General features: G+C 41.7%; 1 protein-coding gene across 1 annotated transcript; it reads right to left on the bottom strand.

Annotated features, from left to right (window-relative positions):
* Positions 1-1,304: 1,304 nt before the first annotated feature.
* On the bottom strand, positions 1,305-16,523 carry KLF6 (KLF transcription factor 6). Its single transcript, XM_089668720.1, has 4 exons — positions 16,111-16,523; positions 11,654-12,227; positions 8,507-8,630; positions 1,305-5,548 (listed from the first exon to the last, which is right to left on the bottom strand). Exons 1-4 carry the CDS (start codon positions 16,210-16,212, stop codon positions 5,497-5,499), a joined length of 852 nt encoding a protein of 283 aa, XP_089524846.1. The 5' UTR covers positions 16,213-16,523; the 3' UTR covers positions 1,305-5,496.
* Between the last annotated feature and the right edge of the window lie 557 nt (positions 16,524-17,080).

Raw genomic sequence — 17,080 nt, 5'->3', positions numbered from 1 at the left:
TAGTACATTCGGTCCATGTGTAGGGCAGCTGGTCTAACAGAAGCCGGTTTCTGTCGCAGGGGCGTGACAAAAAAAAAAAAAAAGGTCTGCCGATCAGCTCCTGATTATTTCTCCCAGTCAATGGGGGTCCTGTCAGAACACAATAACACACAGAGGGAGATTGCTGTACTAACTTCAGATAGTTAGTACAGGGGCTCCTCCTGAGTAGTCAGCTTTTTTTTTCCCTGTTCAGCTCACTTGCTTGAACTAAAAACCACTTGTAGTGTGTATTAGGCAGAACACAGTGATTACTGCTAGTGGCTATGGCCACTGGCAATAATTGCATGATAAAAATCCAACATGCTGGTTGTACCAAAGTCAATTGACGTATCTACTTGGATACAATCAGCCTGCCCATAGATGGATCGAATATCAGCTGGTCCCTGCTGAACTGGTTGAGATTCAATCCACCTATGGCCTGCCTTATTCAGGATTAACCAGATATCCACTTTTATATGGTTAGAGGTAAAAGAACAATGAAAAAAGGAGATCAGGCTAGCTGCTATAGATCACACAATTTCAGTCTGGTGCATCCAACGAGGAGGGCCCTCTGATTCCTCCTGTCTTGAATGGCATTGCAACTGTACTGTTTGCCTTCATGTTGTAAAGCGCTGTGCAAACTGTTTGCACTATATAAATCCTGTATTATAAGTATAATAACAGTAATGTCATTACCAGAGCATTCGAATAGCTGGGGGGGCGAATGTCCTCCCTCCTGTACAGTAGTGTGTTACCATGCACTGCACCACAGGTGCATTTTCTTTGGTATGTTGAGGTGCCATTGCAAATAACTTGTGCACTGCAATGCTGTACAAGGTGGAATGCAAAAAAGGTGTGAAAGTGTCCTAAAGTATGTGTAACACCCGGAGCAACATTTTCTCTTTCTGCAAGAAAAAAAAACACCACACACAACACACAAAAACCCCAGACTCAACCCAATCTTATACAAGGTTATCTGCTTTCCTAGGCATCTTCTATGAACTACAGGACACCTCCCTATGTAATGGAGAAAGGGGGAGGCATCTGTAGTCCAAAGAGAGCAGCCTAGTGTGACAAAGCTTCTCTTCAGTAGATACAGTACAGTCAATGAGCATGGTCACCCTAGGATAGGAAACATGTAATCAGTAAATGAGTAGAACACATTTTTTTGTTAAAGAATCAGAAAAAGAATAGGATTACATTTTTGTTACATTTTAGAGAAAAGCCAAAAGGAATTTTGAACCATGTTGCAAGAAACAGAAATAAAAACCAAAAGGCAAGAAATCTGATAGGAATTCTTTTTTTATGTTATTCCAATAAAAAATACATTCATACAGAAATATAACAATCTTGCAAAACAAATTTTCAAATAAAATCTTGTAAAACAAAATTTATTTTTACAAAAATCTTACAAAGATTTTTCAGATAACAGGGTGTATCAGAACGAAAAAAAAAAATTAAAAAAATAAAAACAAAAACCTAATAAAACTTTTCCCTCCCCTCAAATTTCAAGCAAGTGTGTACCCCCCCCCCCCCCCCCTCCCCTCCCATCAGCTTGACTGAGGCTCAGTTATCACCTGAACAGAGTGCGTTTTCCTCATTAAGTAAAATTTATAGGCATTGATATAGAGGAGGTTCACACAACCCCACCCAACCCTAAAGAATGCTGATGGCATTTTACGAGCAAGACAAGCCAGTGCAAGTTGTGCACTTTTGTTTATCTTCTTGCGATTATTATGGCTGAACTTTTAGCACTTCAAAACGAGGCGTTCTGAAATGTCACCATTCTCCAGCTTATACAAAGACTATTTACTAGCCTTGTCCGTGTGAAACCGAAAAATACGGAGGAGCCGGCTTAACTGGTTTTATGCCAAAACCAAAACAGAGAATGACAATTTACTTACACAGTAAGTTAAAAAAAAAAAATGAAAAAAAAAAAAAATAGTTATGGGCCAACAAGTTTTAAGACAACTTTAGTAACTACATGTTTAAAAATACAAAAATACTGCCATAAAGGAGCAATGCACACACTGAAGACATCCTTCAAGAAAAATGGATATCCAGACAAGTTTCCACTGTTGCCCTGGTGAAAAGGTGAATATGGAAGCTACTGTACAAACTCATTAAGGGATTCCATTGTGTCAGTGTACCAGCTCTCCAGGACTGGTGGCAAACAAAACTGAAAGCGAATGAGAAGCAGGTTTTAATTTTTGGGCAACTCCACAATTTATCGAGTTGATGGCAAATCACTTTGCTTGTGGCAGTTTTCAATTTCCTGCAGATCTGACAAATAGTTAGGTATTAACTAGCTATACTTTAGCCATCATCTCATCTGTCCTTCAAAACAGCCCCCAAGTTGGCACAGATGGTAGTAAACTTGGTGCAAAAATGCAGCTGTGTAGGAATTGATTGCAACTGCTAAACAGGTTAATGGAAACTCAAGCTGCTATGGGCTACAAAGGTTTGTCACTCCAATCTGCTTGCAGATCAAGCGGTAGACTAGAACACATATGCTCCCCTTAAGGCGTAGGCACACCATTTGCTTTATTCACATTTTCTGCATTGTTTATAAAATTAAGAACACTTGCTCATAATGGACATGCTGCGAGCCCTAGAATACTTAACATTTATTTATGGTTTCCTTCAGGGCAGATTTTGAATTGCTCTCTAAAAATGGAAGTCTCATCTCATGCAACAGACAATATTGATGATCTTCCATCTGTTTTCTGTCATGGCAGATTAGAAATTGCAGAGAAAATGTAAGATCCAAGTACAAACCACAATCACCCACTTTCGTACACATGTGGAAGATTTATTATAGCCCAGATAGGGCAACAAGCCTTCCAGCGAGTCAGTTTTAAGTCTATCAAATCACTGCAAAAATTACAACCTTGGGGGGCGGGTTTTAATTAAAGTGTCCCGATCAAATTATGGCCATCTCTTCTGTAGCCCATGAGTTTGAACCAAAAGAGGGGCAACAAAAGGTGAAGTTAGCGCCCCTCAAGTAACTACATTGTGCACAGGAAGTACAAAAAGGGCTGCTCTGTAGCATTTAAAAAAGGACCCCACTTAAACCACCCACCCACCCCCAAAAAACTAATTTTGCCACAATTCTACTGCCCATTCCCAATGAGATTTATTTTTGAATGGAATTTCAACACACACTGACATATAGCATCGGGTGAAAAATTGGTTGAGTAATTGCTGCAAGAGCTGAAAGAAAGCATCACTGTGGCTTGATACTATCCTAAATGTGTGCATGCCCCTTAATATTTATTTTTCCAAAATAGAACTTTTTAGATTGCATGTAACACTGTGCATTGAATACTACCTTTACATAATTCTTTATGACCACTCTAAGGTCGTGTTCATTCAGTATTATCTGTGGCAGTACAGTACACATTCTACTGCAAATCCATGCAGGGTTTTCTTTTAAAGTAAAAAAATATATAAAAACAAAAAAAAGACTAAAATCTAAATGCTCAGGATATCAACTTTTAAAACTTTTATTCTACAGTTGCAGAATCTGTTTTTAAACATTAAATAACATATTACAAAAATATATTTCAAACTCTTAATACAGCTCTTCACACTCAGTGACCTAAGACTACAAATGACTACAAATGTTTGCACCCAAAAAAACCTAAATTTGAAGAAAAAAAAAAAATTGTTGCCCGTGATACATTTGCTTTGGTGGATGTCTGATTTCAATAAAGTTCAGACATTTGGAAAAAAAAAAAAAAAAAAAAAAAATCTATTTCAAACAACACATTCTGTACCTTGACAAGTATATGAGTATTTTACATAATAAGTGCATGTATGGATACATTTGTGCAACTTTTGTGTAAAGAAAGTGTAAGCGATAGCTCTGAACATCAGTGATTTAGAAAAAAGCAGGTTAGTATACCATGTGAGGTTGATGTAGTATGGGGGGGGGGGGGGGGGGGGGAGAGAAGGACACACATCCACACACACACACAAGAGCCAAAACACAAAAAAACAGTAATGTGTTTTCCAGGCTTTGTGCGACTGTGTGCAAGTTTTATTTAGCAGAGCAAGGGTCGATGAACACCGTAATAAGATGGGACAACGTGGGCACCAGTAGTAAAGGCCAATCAAATGCAGCAGTATTGGGACAAAATACCAACTCACAGAAAGAAAAATAAAATGGAAGTCCTGCCCATAACAAGTTTCCGGCCGCCTTTTTTAGTGATGACAGAAATCTAACTGGTCAGTACTCCCAGTTCTGTAAGGTCTGTTGTATCCGACTGGCTGTTAGTAGCTGGTGCTCCATTAACCCGCTTGCAGCACTGAATGGCCCAAGCATGGTGGGAAAAAAAAAAAAAAACAACACACAAAACAAAAACAAAACTACACTCTAGGGTGACAACAGAGCCTTAAGTAAGCTTACATCACTTAAACCCCTGTATCAGACCCCCACCCATTATAGGAGAAGGCCACTTGCATAAGGCACCATTTTTAAGGTCAACAGTGCGTTAACAGCTAGAAAACCGGAAATTAGTCCTCAAGGCATAAATAATAGAAAAATTAGCTGCATGAGAAAAATCAGTATAAGCTATTAGTGGTTTTTTCCCACTTTTTTCCTTTTTTTTTTTTTTTTTAATTTTCTTCTTTTTTTTTTCTTTTATTTTTCAATTCTATACATAAGTAACGTAACAACAGACCAATTGTATTTAGCTGCTCTCAACTGGAATCATAACTGCAGTCCTGATTAAAGAATGGAGAAGCGTACACATTTCCCCCTGATCCATGCAATACCTTTTCTATTATAATGAAGTTATAGTTGTGTTATAATTGGTAGATACACAGCTTATACAATGGATTACAAACGATCGTTGTAGCAAAACGAGCTACTTGACACATTGCACGTTTAATAGCTGCACCAGACAACAAAAGCACCTCTCACACAGGAAAGGGATCATCTGCTTTTAAAGGGTGGGCTTTAGCGCCTTTCAGCAGCACAGGCCCCCCCTTACCAAGCAGGATGACAGATGGTTGTCCCATATAACTCAGTATGCCATAGCATACAAACATTCAAACCGTTTTTTTGTTTAATAACTATTTTTCATATTTTTTTTCTAATCCCTCACAACTGAACTCAACCATAACAAAAAATAAAAAGTTCTTCCTCATTCAGACATTGGCTCCTGGTCACCATTCAGTCACCCAGTCATTAACATTCTCAGTGCACATGCTCACGGCGACGGCTTAGACAAGCCACTCAGAAGATAAAGCACCAATAGTGCACAGGCCCGGTCAGCTCCAGAAGTAGCACTGTATGGTGGCTATGCCGCATCTCACACGATTGATAAGCCCTGCAAAGCCTCTTGGAGAAAGTGAGGTCTTGAAGGCAACTGGTTAGGGTGCAAACTGGCATGCTTTGGCTGGAACTCGCATCCCTCGCACAAGGCAATTGAACCTTGAAGTCGCTCTAAATCTCTTGACATCCACATTCATTCACATGTGTCGCTTCATGTGCAGAGCCAAATGGTCTGATCTTGAGAAACACCTGAAAGAAGAATACAACATTCTCAGAACAGGTTTACAGTTAGACTTACAGCAACAGGTATGCAAGCTTTAAGGAAGAAAACATGTTAAGATCTTAAACCATAGTAGCAATGGAACCTCCAAAATATGCAAGTGACCACTGAATATATAAAAACACATGGTTCCCTATGGTGTAAGCTACACAATTAGCATGCAACGACAAATAATCACACAGAAACAACACTAGAATAAAGCTGGCCATAGATGGATTGATAGTCCATGTGGAACCAGAAACATTTCGATCCATCTATGGCCATTCCCATTCAAGAGGAGTCGACCTAGTGATCAACTCCTCTCGAATGGGAATGTTGGAAAGTATGTGTTTGACCAGCGCAAGCAACCATTTGGCTGCAGTGTAAAATGGCAGTGAAGGGGTCTCACTGTCAGAATAAAATAGCACAGCGGGGGGGGGGGGGGGGGGGGGCACACCAATACTATATATGGCCAGCCTACTGGTCTCTAAACACTATGTTAATACCGCAGAGAGCTATTTTCTTCCAACTGTAGCGATCAATCTCTATCCTTGGTGAGAATTAGCACTTTTACTAATGTCAGTAAATACTGCTGGTCAAGTTCACATGGTGACGGTGATGGGATACAGGAAAGGGATGAAAGAATGGTTTCTAAAAAAGGCCAAGAAAAGTACACAGTGGTGCACTTCTTCCAATCCATTTGAGGTCAGTTGTATGTACTAACTACGCACAGAAAACCTCATCTCATTTTATAAAAAGGCATATAGTGTGAGGTGCTCCGAGATCCACCCTCTACTTGGTAGATGGAGTCTACCATGAAGATAAATGAGCCAAGCACTGTGGAGGACATACTGAAGTGCTGGAATGGAAAAAGCTCTCTTTTACAAATGACTTGTTAATAACGTTCACATCCATTGTACAACCACCGATATCATCCTTCAGGTTTTCCAGAAGCAGTGAATGTTGGAATATTACACATATGGCCTTGCACGGAAAACAAATGGCCAATGTGTCCAGATCTTACCCTCGGTTGAAAGCTGCAGACAGGCCTTGTGAAAACAAGGCAATGAGAGAAGATGTGTAAATTGCTGCTTATAGTAGCAGTTTGTCATTTTCCAGAACACGACATCTGAAATGTGTAATTTACGTGGCAACCTTAGCAACAACAGAGATTCATAGAAACAAGATGCTATAATTGACCAAGCTGATCATGGAAAGTACCAAGCTTCAGCTCTAATTTTCCAAGCTATACTACAATACGACAATTGTAATGGGGTTGCTATGGCTACCAGACATTTTGTAATAGTCTTACATATCAGGTTATCGGCATATTCTAGGTTTCGCTTACGGAGCATAGCTGCTATCTTGCACATGTGGAAAGGACCAAAATCAGGCAGTGGGGGCAGCTTTTTCATCTGCCAAGACACTGTCCATGGTACAGGCAGGACTTTATAGAAATGTTTGTTTTTTTTTGCCACTGCACCTCTGGCACATTATGGCTCAGTTCACCTGAGTTCAAGGATTCATTACAAAGATGGCTGAGCAGTGGCATAGAAAAGGCTGACATATAGAGAGTAACATGAACTTTGTGTACAATGCTCCACTGTTGTGACCAGAGCCAATATAGTGCACAGATTGAAGGAACCATAGCGTTCATATATGAAGGCCTAGAAGCAAGCAATATTGGTCAGATCAAAGATTTAGAGTGCCACACTGAAAAGTCCAAATTGGATATTTTTTTTCCAAAACATATAGTGAACTCAATAGCCAACGCGTTTCGGGGGCCTCACTCCATCAGGTTTTAAGAAAGTTGGAGGACTTGAGCTTTAGATAATATACAGTTATCCAGATTCTGATAGCCTAGATCTCCTTCAGCAGCTGGTGAATGCAGAAAGCAGCCAGCAATAATACAGGAAGAGAATTAGAGGAGTTGTAGAAGCTAAAGGTTTTGAGCACCTTCTATGTGCAACAGCCCAACGAACCCCCCCCCCCCCCCCCCCAATACTTACCTTAACCCCATCACGATCCAGCGATGTGCTCCCTCCCCGCAGTGGGAGCCAATCACAGTCAGTGGGCCAATGAGGAGAGAGGGGGTGGGCCTGAGCCATAGCTCTGTGTGCGACTAGACATGCAGATGCAGAGCAGTGGCTCCAGAGAGAGCCTGCTTGGGTGCCCCCATACCGAGCTGCTTGTTCTGGGAGCACTCAGCAGGAGGGAAGGGCCAGGAGCACTGGTGGGGGACCTGAGAAGAGAGGGATCGGGGATGCTCTGTACAAAACAATTGCACAAGGCAGGTAAGGATTTATTTAAAAAAATAAATATCACTTTAAGCCATTAAAACAAAAAACTACAGCTGCCACAAATGTCAGTAGCCATCTAATGTAACAGGTAGAATTTAAATGGCTGCAAAGGCATACTTTTTTTTAACATAACAAAACATGTTATACTTACCTGCTCTGTGTAATGGTAACCTCCTCCTCTGGAATCTCCCAATGGCACTCTACTCCTCCAATTCTAGCAAGAGGAGGAGCACATAGCAAGCTGTGTGCTATGAAATATGGGGTACTCATACAGGCGCATTCCCAAGCCTGCCTTGGTCTTCCCTATCTCCCCACCCACCCCCAAGAATGCATTAAGGTGAAACCCTTACACATACCCAACACATAACAACCCAATCCTCCCCCACCTCCATCCTTCTGCCCAGGACAAGATTAAGTTCCACTGTTTCTGTACATTAGGCCACACCACTTCCATTCAGCTGTCAAATGCTGGAATCAGGTATGATTCTTTTCATGCCAGGTATGATTCACAACATTCCTGCATTTGAAAGCATCAGCAGCCATTTTGTTTTGTATATGTTGCAATTCGAAAAATTTGCAAAAAAAAAAAGGGCGTATAGAGAACAACAAAGTAAAGCATAGCAATGTATAGACTGTATCTCATCTTACCGTTCACAATGTGTGCACTTAAATGGCTTGGCACCAGTGTGTTTTCGGAAGTGTCTGGTCAGTTCGTCACTTCGTGCAAAACGCCACGTACAGCCTTCCCATGAACATCTGTAAGGCTTCTCTCCTGAAAAACACAATCACAAAACAATCTAGTTTAGTTATTAGTAATTTCAACTGTAGGAAACCATTGGGAAAAAAAAAAAATCTACTTAGAATGATCTAATCACAAGTTACACACTGCTGTAGATGTGAACAGACCCCTGGCAGTCAAATGGTTAGCTCAGTTTGTTTGCAAATGGGGCAGTGTATGGTTCGCATTGAGTAACCTGAGTAACTCCATTAGGCACACACTAAACAAATCACAATGGAATAAACATTGGTTATCTTCAGTCTGCTCATCAAAAAGTCAACTTGCAAATCTCCCCAAGCCCTGAGGAAAGTAAAACTAATGAGCAATAGTCTTTAAGCTGACTAATGCTGCACAGTGAATGACAACTCTAAACTGTGAGAAACTAAAAAAATGCATTTTACATGAGGAGGTGATGACAGGCTGAGGACATCGCTTAGCCTTGTGATTTTTCCTGACAGTCAGTGGGAGTGTACATGGAAAAAAACTGGCAGCACAAAGTAACTGGAAGTAGAAGAAGTGATCACAAATTGCATCTGTTCTTTTAAAGCCTAGCTGTACTTTTACCTTAAATCAGCTATATTCATTTCAGCTGCATCAAAACAAAATAGAGATTAAAGTCTTACAGTTTGTTCTAATTACAGCTACGACCTGGAATAGAAAAGCTTGTCCACTGTCAACTTGCTATAGACAAGGACCCTTGTTCTAGGTGTGGAAGCAGTGGTCTCTCTGAAGCAGTCTGACACCCTCTACCAAGTCAAACTTACAGCATTGCAAACTAAAAAATCCATTCTCACTGCTGATTGGAGAGCACTAGCTGACTCATCAGGGGGTGTTAGACCTTTGCTTGCACATGCTGGCAAGGGATAGTCTTTTCTACCCAAGTTGTTGCTGCTTTTTAAGGAAAACACACTTTTCAAAATTTTTCCCCCCATGTACCTGATATATATACTTAGAGGATTAAACCAAAAGTTCAGTTGAGCTTCAAAAGAACCACTATTTGTGATGACTTCTTCTAGTTCGTTCTCCTGCAGCCTCCTTCTCTCCCTGTGACTGCAGCAATGCCAGCAAAAGAGAAATGTTTAATGATTTGAGTAGAAAAAAAAAAAATTTGTAATCAATACAAAATCAGGCACACTTCTCTGATCTCGTTAGCATAAAGGCTTTGATTGCCCTACTTCTGAAAATCCTAGTTACCTGCCTTCAACCCAGATTCAATGGCTTCAGTCATTTCTAACCAATGGCCAGAACAACAATGCCGGTAAGGTGACCTGAAATCACTTTCGTTTTACTTGCAGTTTGCTTGTTTCAGGTTACTGGCTTTGGTGTTGATGTTGGAGACAGTTAGGCAACTAGAATTTTTCAAAGAAGGTCAGCAATGGCAGTCTACATATACATATCTGTAGAGGTTTCTTCAAATCTGTTGTAATCTAAAAGGGTTTCTTATTTGGCTGTTTGCAGGATTCACCTAAGTAAACAGTTTAGATGCTTACGTACTCATACTTATCAGGCATTGATATTTAGCAAGGCTGGAGCTTGTGGGTTATTGGGCAATAGAGCCTTATTTCATTAGCATCACTTGCTATAGCTTATACACAGTGGTGCCAGTGCATAAATAGAATTGCTTCATACTCTCAGCCTGGTAGGGAAATGAAAAGCCTTGAAGGTCAAGAAATTGCTTTACTAATTGTCCTCCTTCAAAGTACTTGAAACTATCTATAATCATGGAAAATGCCTTTTCTTAAAAGCACCAAGGCGATTGACTTACTGGGAAACAAACTGGGGCAACCACTACATATCACAACTTTATACACCATGGGCTTGGACAAGCCAAAGTAATACACTCTTGTGTTCTCAATGACCAAAATGTGACAGTCAACACTTCAGAATGGGAAGAATAGTAGCAGTCAAACTGCAAAATTTTATTCAATAAAAACAAAACCTATTTTGACAATGCAACCATTTGTTAGCCTTCCATTGAGTGTAGGATACAAAAAAATTGCATCTATAAATACATTTTGAAGGTTTCCAGTCAAGCTGTAATCTTGTTTAATGTTCAAAGACTATTATCAACCCCAAAACACAACTGGGGCTGTCAATAGTGTGCATTTAGATTTGAGTTTGATTTACTTTTGGCGTTTCTTTTAGCAGTGAATATTTATAGTAAAGTTGGACAAATCCCAACATACCGAGTTCTGAAGGAAGGTCAATGTAGACAAGTATTTGTGCTTGTTTACAATAATAGGTGTGCTTGTTCCCTGGTTACATTCTGAAAAATGTCCTATGGGCTACTGGATTTGATTCTTTGATTCCTATCCCACTCATTTAAAGGACAGATTAAATAAAAGAACACAATACGCAAATGAGGTCAACAATGTAAATGTATGCCTTGATCCAAGCAAAAACATACAAATATTTTGCAATGGATATAAAACACGGAGGGTCCTTTACAGGTAATAAGGGCAACAACTGAAAACCTTCTCTGCAGATCAAAAATTGTATAATGTTGAGTAAAAATATTCCAGCACACTTTTTTTGATATCTGCATGCAAAGCGTTGTAAACATAAAAAATTGTGTGTGGAGGAAAAAAAAAAAAAAAAAAAAAAAAGAAACTGGAACAATAAGTAACCAATAGGTCTCTCATTGTACCAACAAACTAACCAGCCATTGCACAATGGACAGTGTTAGATGACACACACATTGAGGACAAATGCTTTGTGTTTGTGCTCATTCATTATTATTTTCCTGTGGACACAAGTCAAGGAAAGACAATGGATATTTAGGAAGCTCATGCTGGATAAGCATTATGCGATTCCTTTTCCTGGACACTCTCTCTGTAGTCTAAGCTCCAGCCTCACAGCAGGAAGGAATGAGGAAGGACTTTCCCCTAGACAAGGATTTACCATGACATCATTGATGGACTTTGGGTTTCCACCCTGTGGTTGTGCAATGGCATGACAGCAAGGGATTCCCTTCTGTCAAGCCCCTTTTATTAACCAATCACCGAATAAGCACTGACCTGTATGGGTACGCTGATGTGCTTTCAAGTGCGAGCTCTTGGTGTAAACTTTCTTACAGCCATTAAAAAGACACTTATGGACACGTTTCCGGCCGTCTGGCGAAGTCTCTCCGCTGGTCGGACTACCCTGTTCAAGAGTCTTTCCAAAGCACCCAGAGCGCACTTTCCCTGGTGAATGGAGCTCTCCAGTGATAGCATTCCACAAATGAGTGGGGGACTCCTTGCCTTGCTCTGGGGATGAAGGTGGGGTGGAGGTGGCCGACGAGCTAAATGGTTCGGTTTTAATCATTATGTCACCGATTGGATCTGAGGTAAATTTGATGGTTGGGGAAAGTTCTTCAGAGCTGTCCGACAATTCGCTACTAATATCAGAGTTCAGGCTAGTTGTCTCTAAGTTCTGACTATCAGAGATGTCCTCGGTTTTGATGCAGATAATCTGGGGGTCCGGGTCCTCTTTTTTCTCGCACGCCAGGATAAATTTGGTCCAAAGGTCCTCTTCCCGATCAAACTTAAATTCAGAGGCCGAAACGTAGCAAGGTTCACTTTGTAGGTAGCGTTCAAGTTCCAAGCACGTCTGTAAAAAAGAGGGAAAAAAAAAGAAGAAAGGGATGAAAATTCAAGCGGAAGTCAACAAATGTCTGGTTTATGAAAACTGTAAACAAACATTAAGTGATTTCATATGGCAACCAGATTCCATATAACACCTAGGTAGGCTACAACTATGGGGCTGATGTAGAAGACTAGTGGCAGGGAAAAAAAAGCCCAAAAATCTAAATCTGGAGGCAAAGTTTCTCATCTTGTTTTCATGATGGCTTGGCTGCTATGGGCAATACCAAGTCTTCAGTTTTCATATATCAACCTATGAATATCATTCACCTCAAGGAACACGCAGTGACAAGCATTAAGCATAATCAGAGTTGTCGCCCATTGCCGCTAATCATATTCATTCATGTGCTGAACTGGGAAGCACAAAGTGGTTAAGCTGACATTTGAAGTGCATGACAGTCTAGTCAGAATAGCACAGAGGCCCAACATGCTGCAAAGACATCAGATCGCCTACATTAGTCATCAGATATCCTCAGTGAATTAAGACCGACGAAAGGCGACTGCCGATTGGCTGCTAACAGACACTGCACTTTAAATGCTGCTCTTTGCCCCATTCACATAGGCCACATAGTCGTTCATATACTCCAACTATGAATAGGCAACGACTTATCTGGTCAAAATGGACGCTAGTTATTTCCTTCCAGAAAGTGAAAAATTAACCTTGCAAAAAGCCAAGTTTGCAGAACTGCCACATTTACAAATGAACAAATGCAGAAGTTTGGGGAGGGGGAGCGGGGGTTGCAAAAGAAATAAGGAAGCAAAAGATGTGACCAACACGACAGATATTGACGAATTATAAATGGCTGATTGGAGGCCACAATTCTTTCAGAGACTTCTGGAAATCATACAATGGACAAGAATTTGATCTTCTAGCCAATAGTACAACTGGATGAGTCATCTGCATTCCTTTCACGCTCAGCCAGAAAAGAGGCTTCCTTCTGAAAAGCTGAAGCCAAGCCAAGGAACTATACTGGTAAAAGCAGATCACTCTTGGTGGTAAATACTATGTTCAAATTTATAGATTTTTAAATAAATAACAATTCTTAACATTTTGATCCTTTTAGAAACAAGACAAGACATAGCACCGTAGATCAGGATATGGCCTTAGCTGTCCTGGTTGCTGTAAAATGTCAGACACTTATTTTTGCACGGACCTGGGTGCTCACTTCAGCCCCATAGCCTACAGACACAAGCCATCAAAATGCCACACATATTTCCCTAGCTAGCGAACAGCCCCAGGAGGGATCCCATACTGCATGATTGTATTTCCTCTTGTGGTCTGAACAGGAATTCAAATTAGCAGCATGTTGCAAAGCACAAAAAGAAAAAAAAAACCTGTACAAATCAATGATTACATTTTCCTATAATTAGACAATTGCTCTGCTGTGCAGATGAGAAAATGCATTCTATTGATCCCGAAAATGAAGGAGGGGGGGAGGCTACAATTGATTGTGATGTTGTTAAACTTTAATAATCCAGCTACTTTAAATTCTCCATTATGCAAATAAGCGCAGGGAGCAGGAGATGGGCCCTGTGATAGTTTAAATGTCTCTGCAGGCTTTCTGGGAAGAGGAGCTGGCTCTGTGCCAGGATCTAAAATGCCTGAAGGAAGCTACTGAGATCAATTTCAATCACACACAAGAAGATCTGCCTCTTTGATGGCACAGAGGAGGGGGACGAATACAATTAACCAGGAATGTGAAGGTTGTAACACTTTAGTGCTCAGCTCACAAACAAACAGACATTTGATCTCTTAATTCATTTGGTTACAAAAAGTAAACATGACTACATGGGCAGACAAGGACAATGCTGTGACAGGCTCAGGGAAACAATGGCAAGACCACTCTGCAGCCTTTGACAAGCTGATAGCACCATATAATAAAGGAGTCTGGTTTGTTTGGAGGAGTGGGGATAGACAATACAAAAGGTCAGTGCCACAATGGTCTGGTTAGGGAGAATTAGCCTTTTGTTTCAGTGATTAGTGACTGTCACATAACATCATGGGGGGGGGGGGGGGTAAGATTCATTCTATTAAAACATTTTATACTAATGTACACCCTATGAATCCTAAGCTCTGACAGGTTGGCCAGAGGCTCAGTCCAGGTGAGGGGTATGCAACCTGTAGGTCAAGGCACCTAAACATGCGCTCAAGATGACCAGACATACTATTCATTCTACTGAGAAGCAGTCTAGATGTGGGGCAAGAAACCTCAGGGTCAAGGCCCCTAAACAAGCTCTTAAGATGGTTGGACGTTCCATTCATTCAGCTGGGAAGCCATTTAGATGTGAGGTATGCAACCTGTGGATGAAGACCCCATAAAAGCTCTCACAATGACCAGACATGCCACTCATTCTACTGGAAAGCCATCTAGATTTGGGGTATATAACCTGTGCATGGAGACCCCATAAAATCTCCTTAGATAGCAAATCTACAGGAATGCATACTAGATTTGGGGTATGCAACCTGTGGGATGAGACCCCCCAAACTCTCGAGAGGGTCAGGCAAGCTATTCTTTCGACTGGGCAGCTGTCTAGATCAGGGGTATGCTACCTGTGGATAGAGACCATCATAAAAGTTTTTGAGATGGTCATTCTATTGGGAAGCTGTCTAGATGTGGGCTATGCAACTTGTGGGTCAAGAACCCATAAAAACACTTGCTATTGATTCAACCAAGAAGCTGTGTAGATGTGAGGTATGCAAACTATGGCTGAAGATCCCCCAAATAAGCTCTTCAGATGGTCATGCATGCTATTCATTCTACTGGGTAGCTAGCTAGATGTAGGGTATGCAACCCATAACCCCCTCCCCCAACAAGCTCTTGAGATGGTCATACATGCCATTCATTCTATTCTGTAGCTATGTAAATGTACGGTATGCAACCCTTAAACACCCCCCCACAAGCTCATGAGATTGTCATACATGCTATTCATACTATTGGGAAGCTTTCTAGATGTAGGGTATGCAACCCATAGCTTAAGACCCCAAAATCAGCTCTTCCGATGATCACACATGCCATTCATTCTATTGGAAATCTGTTTACATGTAGGATATAAAACCTGTGGATGAAGACCCCATAAAAGCACTCGAGATGACCAGATGTGCCATTTATTCCTCTAGGTAGCTGTCTAGATGTGGGGTACGCAACCTGTGGATGAAGAACCCCAACCACGCTCTTATGATGACCATACGCACCATTCATTCTATTGGGTAGCTGTCTAGATGCAGGGCATGCACCCTGTGGATGGAGACCCCCCTCCAAACAAGCCCTTGAGATGGTCCTACATACCATTCATTCTATTGGGAAACCACAATTAGGGATTCTGTAGGAAAGACACTTCAAGCCCAGCAAAACGAACCCTGACCGCTCCACCCCCCTCTAAATATTGGGTTCAGCACCACCAGTTGGCTCTAACTGTATGGAAAAAAATGAATACCAACACTCTGTAGGATCTGTGCTGACAGATTACCCCGAGTAACTGCCAGACCTTCAACTTTCTTCAAAGTAGCAGATTAACAAAAAAAAAATAATATGAAGAAGTGACAGGAATAGCTATTGGCAGAGCCCACTGCTAAGCTGACAAGCCCCAGCTGTATAGTTTGGACCCAACACAAGCACAAAGTTTCTGCCAAATGGCTGCACGGTTACTAGTGAAACCCAAGCTGATTGAAGCTGTCAGTGGCAATCACAGAGAGCTCCATGCACAGCAATGCATGGCAGTACACACACACTAACTGACACACTGCACATCCAGTGCATGCAGGATCCCAGTCTGGGGGCTCTGGATGTGCAACAACCACAATGAGGAGGAGATGGGGTGCAGGGAAGGAGAGGATCAATCCTGTGGGTTACCTGTTGCCAGTACTCCTCCAGGGATGGCAGAGCAGAGAAGTAGCCAGTGTCATGCACAATCTGAAGCTCCTGGAAGATGCTGCACATGGGTAGAACATCCATGACTTACAGAAAATTAAAAAAAAAAAAAGATAAAAAAAGGATAAAATGTAAAAAGGATCTACAAAAAGAGAAGTGCTACCATAGAGTCAGGGCAGGTTGTGGCTGCAAGTAGAATAGAATCCAGCGCTTACAGAGGATAGATCCCAGTAGAATGGAAGAAGTACGCCAGGTTTTCATGCAAATGTCATTGCATAGCAATTAGAAGCAAAAAGCCCTCGGAGCCCCCAGTAGACAGCCAGACACACAGGGCTCTGCCTCCTCCTGGAGCTCAGGGCTTGCTCAGTGGTGCAGACAATATTTGCAAACACTGAAGTGACTGCAACTGTAAACCACTGCAAAAACTTCCCTATACAACCCACGAGCCAGCCTCCCCCTCCCCACCCCCTAGCCCCCCACGTGATCCCATTACGCCGGCTCAGTACAGCGGCCAATCAGCCGTCACTCGCTGCCTCTGTGTTTGTATGATGTCAGATGCGCCCAATCGCCGAGTCCGGCGCTTCGGGGAAGCCTCTCGCGTGACGAAATCTTTCCCTAAGAGGTGCCGGCATTGGCCAGATTCGAAATTTCACTCCGCCCCCGGGAGGGTCGGGCGGCGCCAGCTATTTTTAGCTAGGTATATAAGACGGCGGCGGCTCACAAGACGGCTTCAGTGCGCTCGATGGCCGCTGTGAGCGCTTGTGGGTTCTCTGTGGTGAATGTGACAGAGCTGCGGCTACCTGTGTCATGGCGATAATAAAATCATGTTACATAAAATAAAACTGCCGAAATATGTTTCGGGTGTGTGCCTGGCGCCGCCATTTTGTCTACGGACGCGCTGAGCTTCATGTGTGTGAGAGGTCACATTCCTGGCAGTTCAATGGCCGCCCGG

The sequence above is a fragment of the Staurois parvus genome, unplaced genomic scaffold (assembly GCF_062004578.1).
Source record: "Staurois parvus isolate SC_StPar_1 unplaced genomic scaffold, SC_StPar_1.0 ptg000061l, whole genome shotgun sequence".
NCBI classification, from domain to species: Eukaryota; Metazoa; Chordata; class Amphibia; order Anura; family Ranidae; genus Staurois; species Staurois parvus.
The sequence above is the reverse complement of the archived record's forward strand: the minus strand, read 5'-3'. Positions and strand labels throughout refer to the sequence as shown.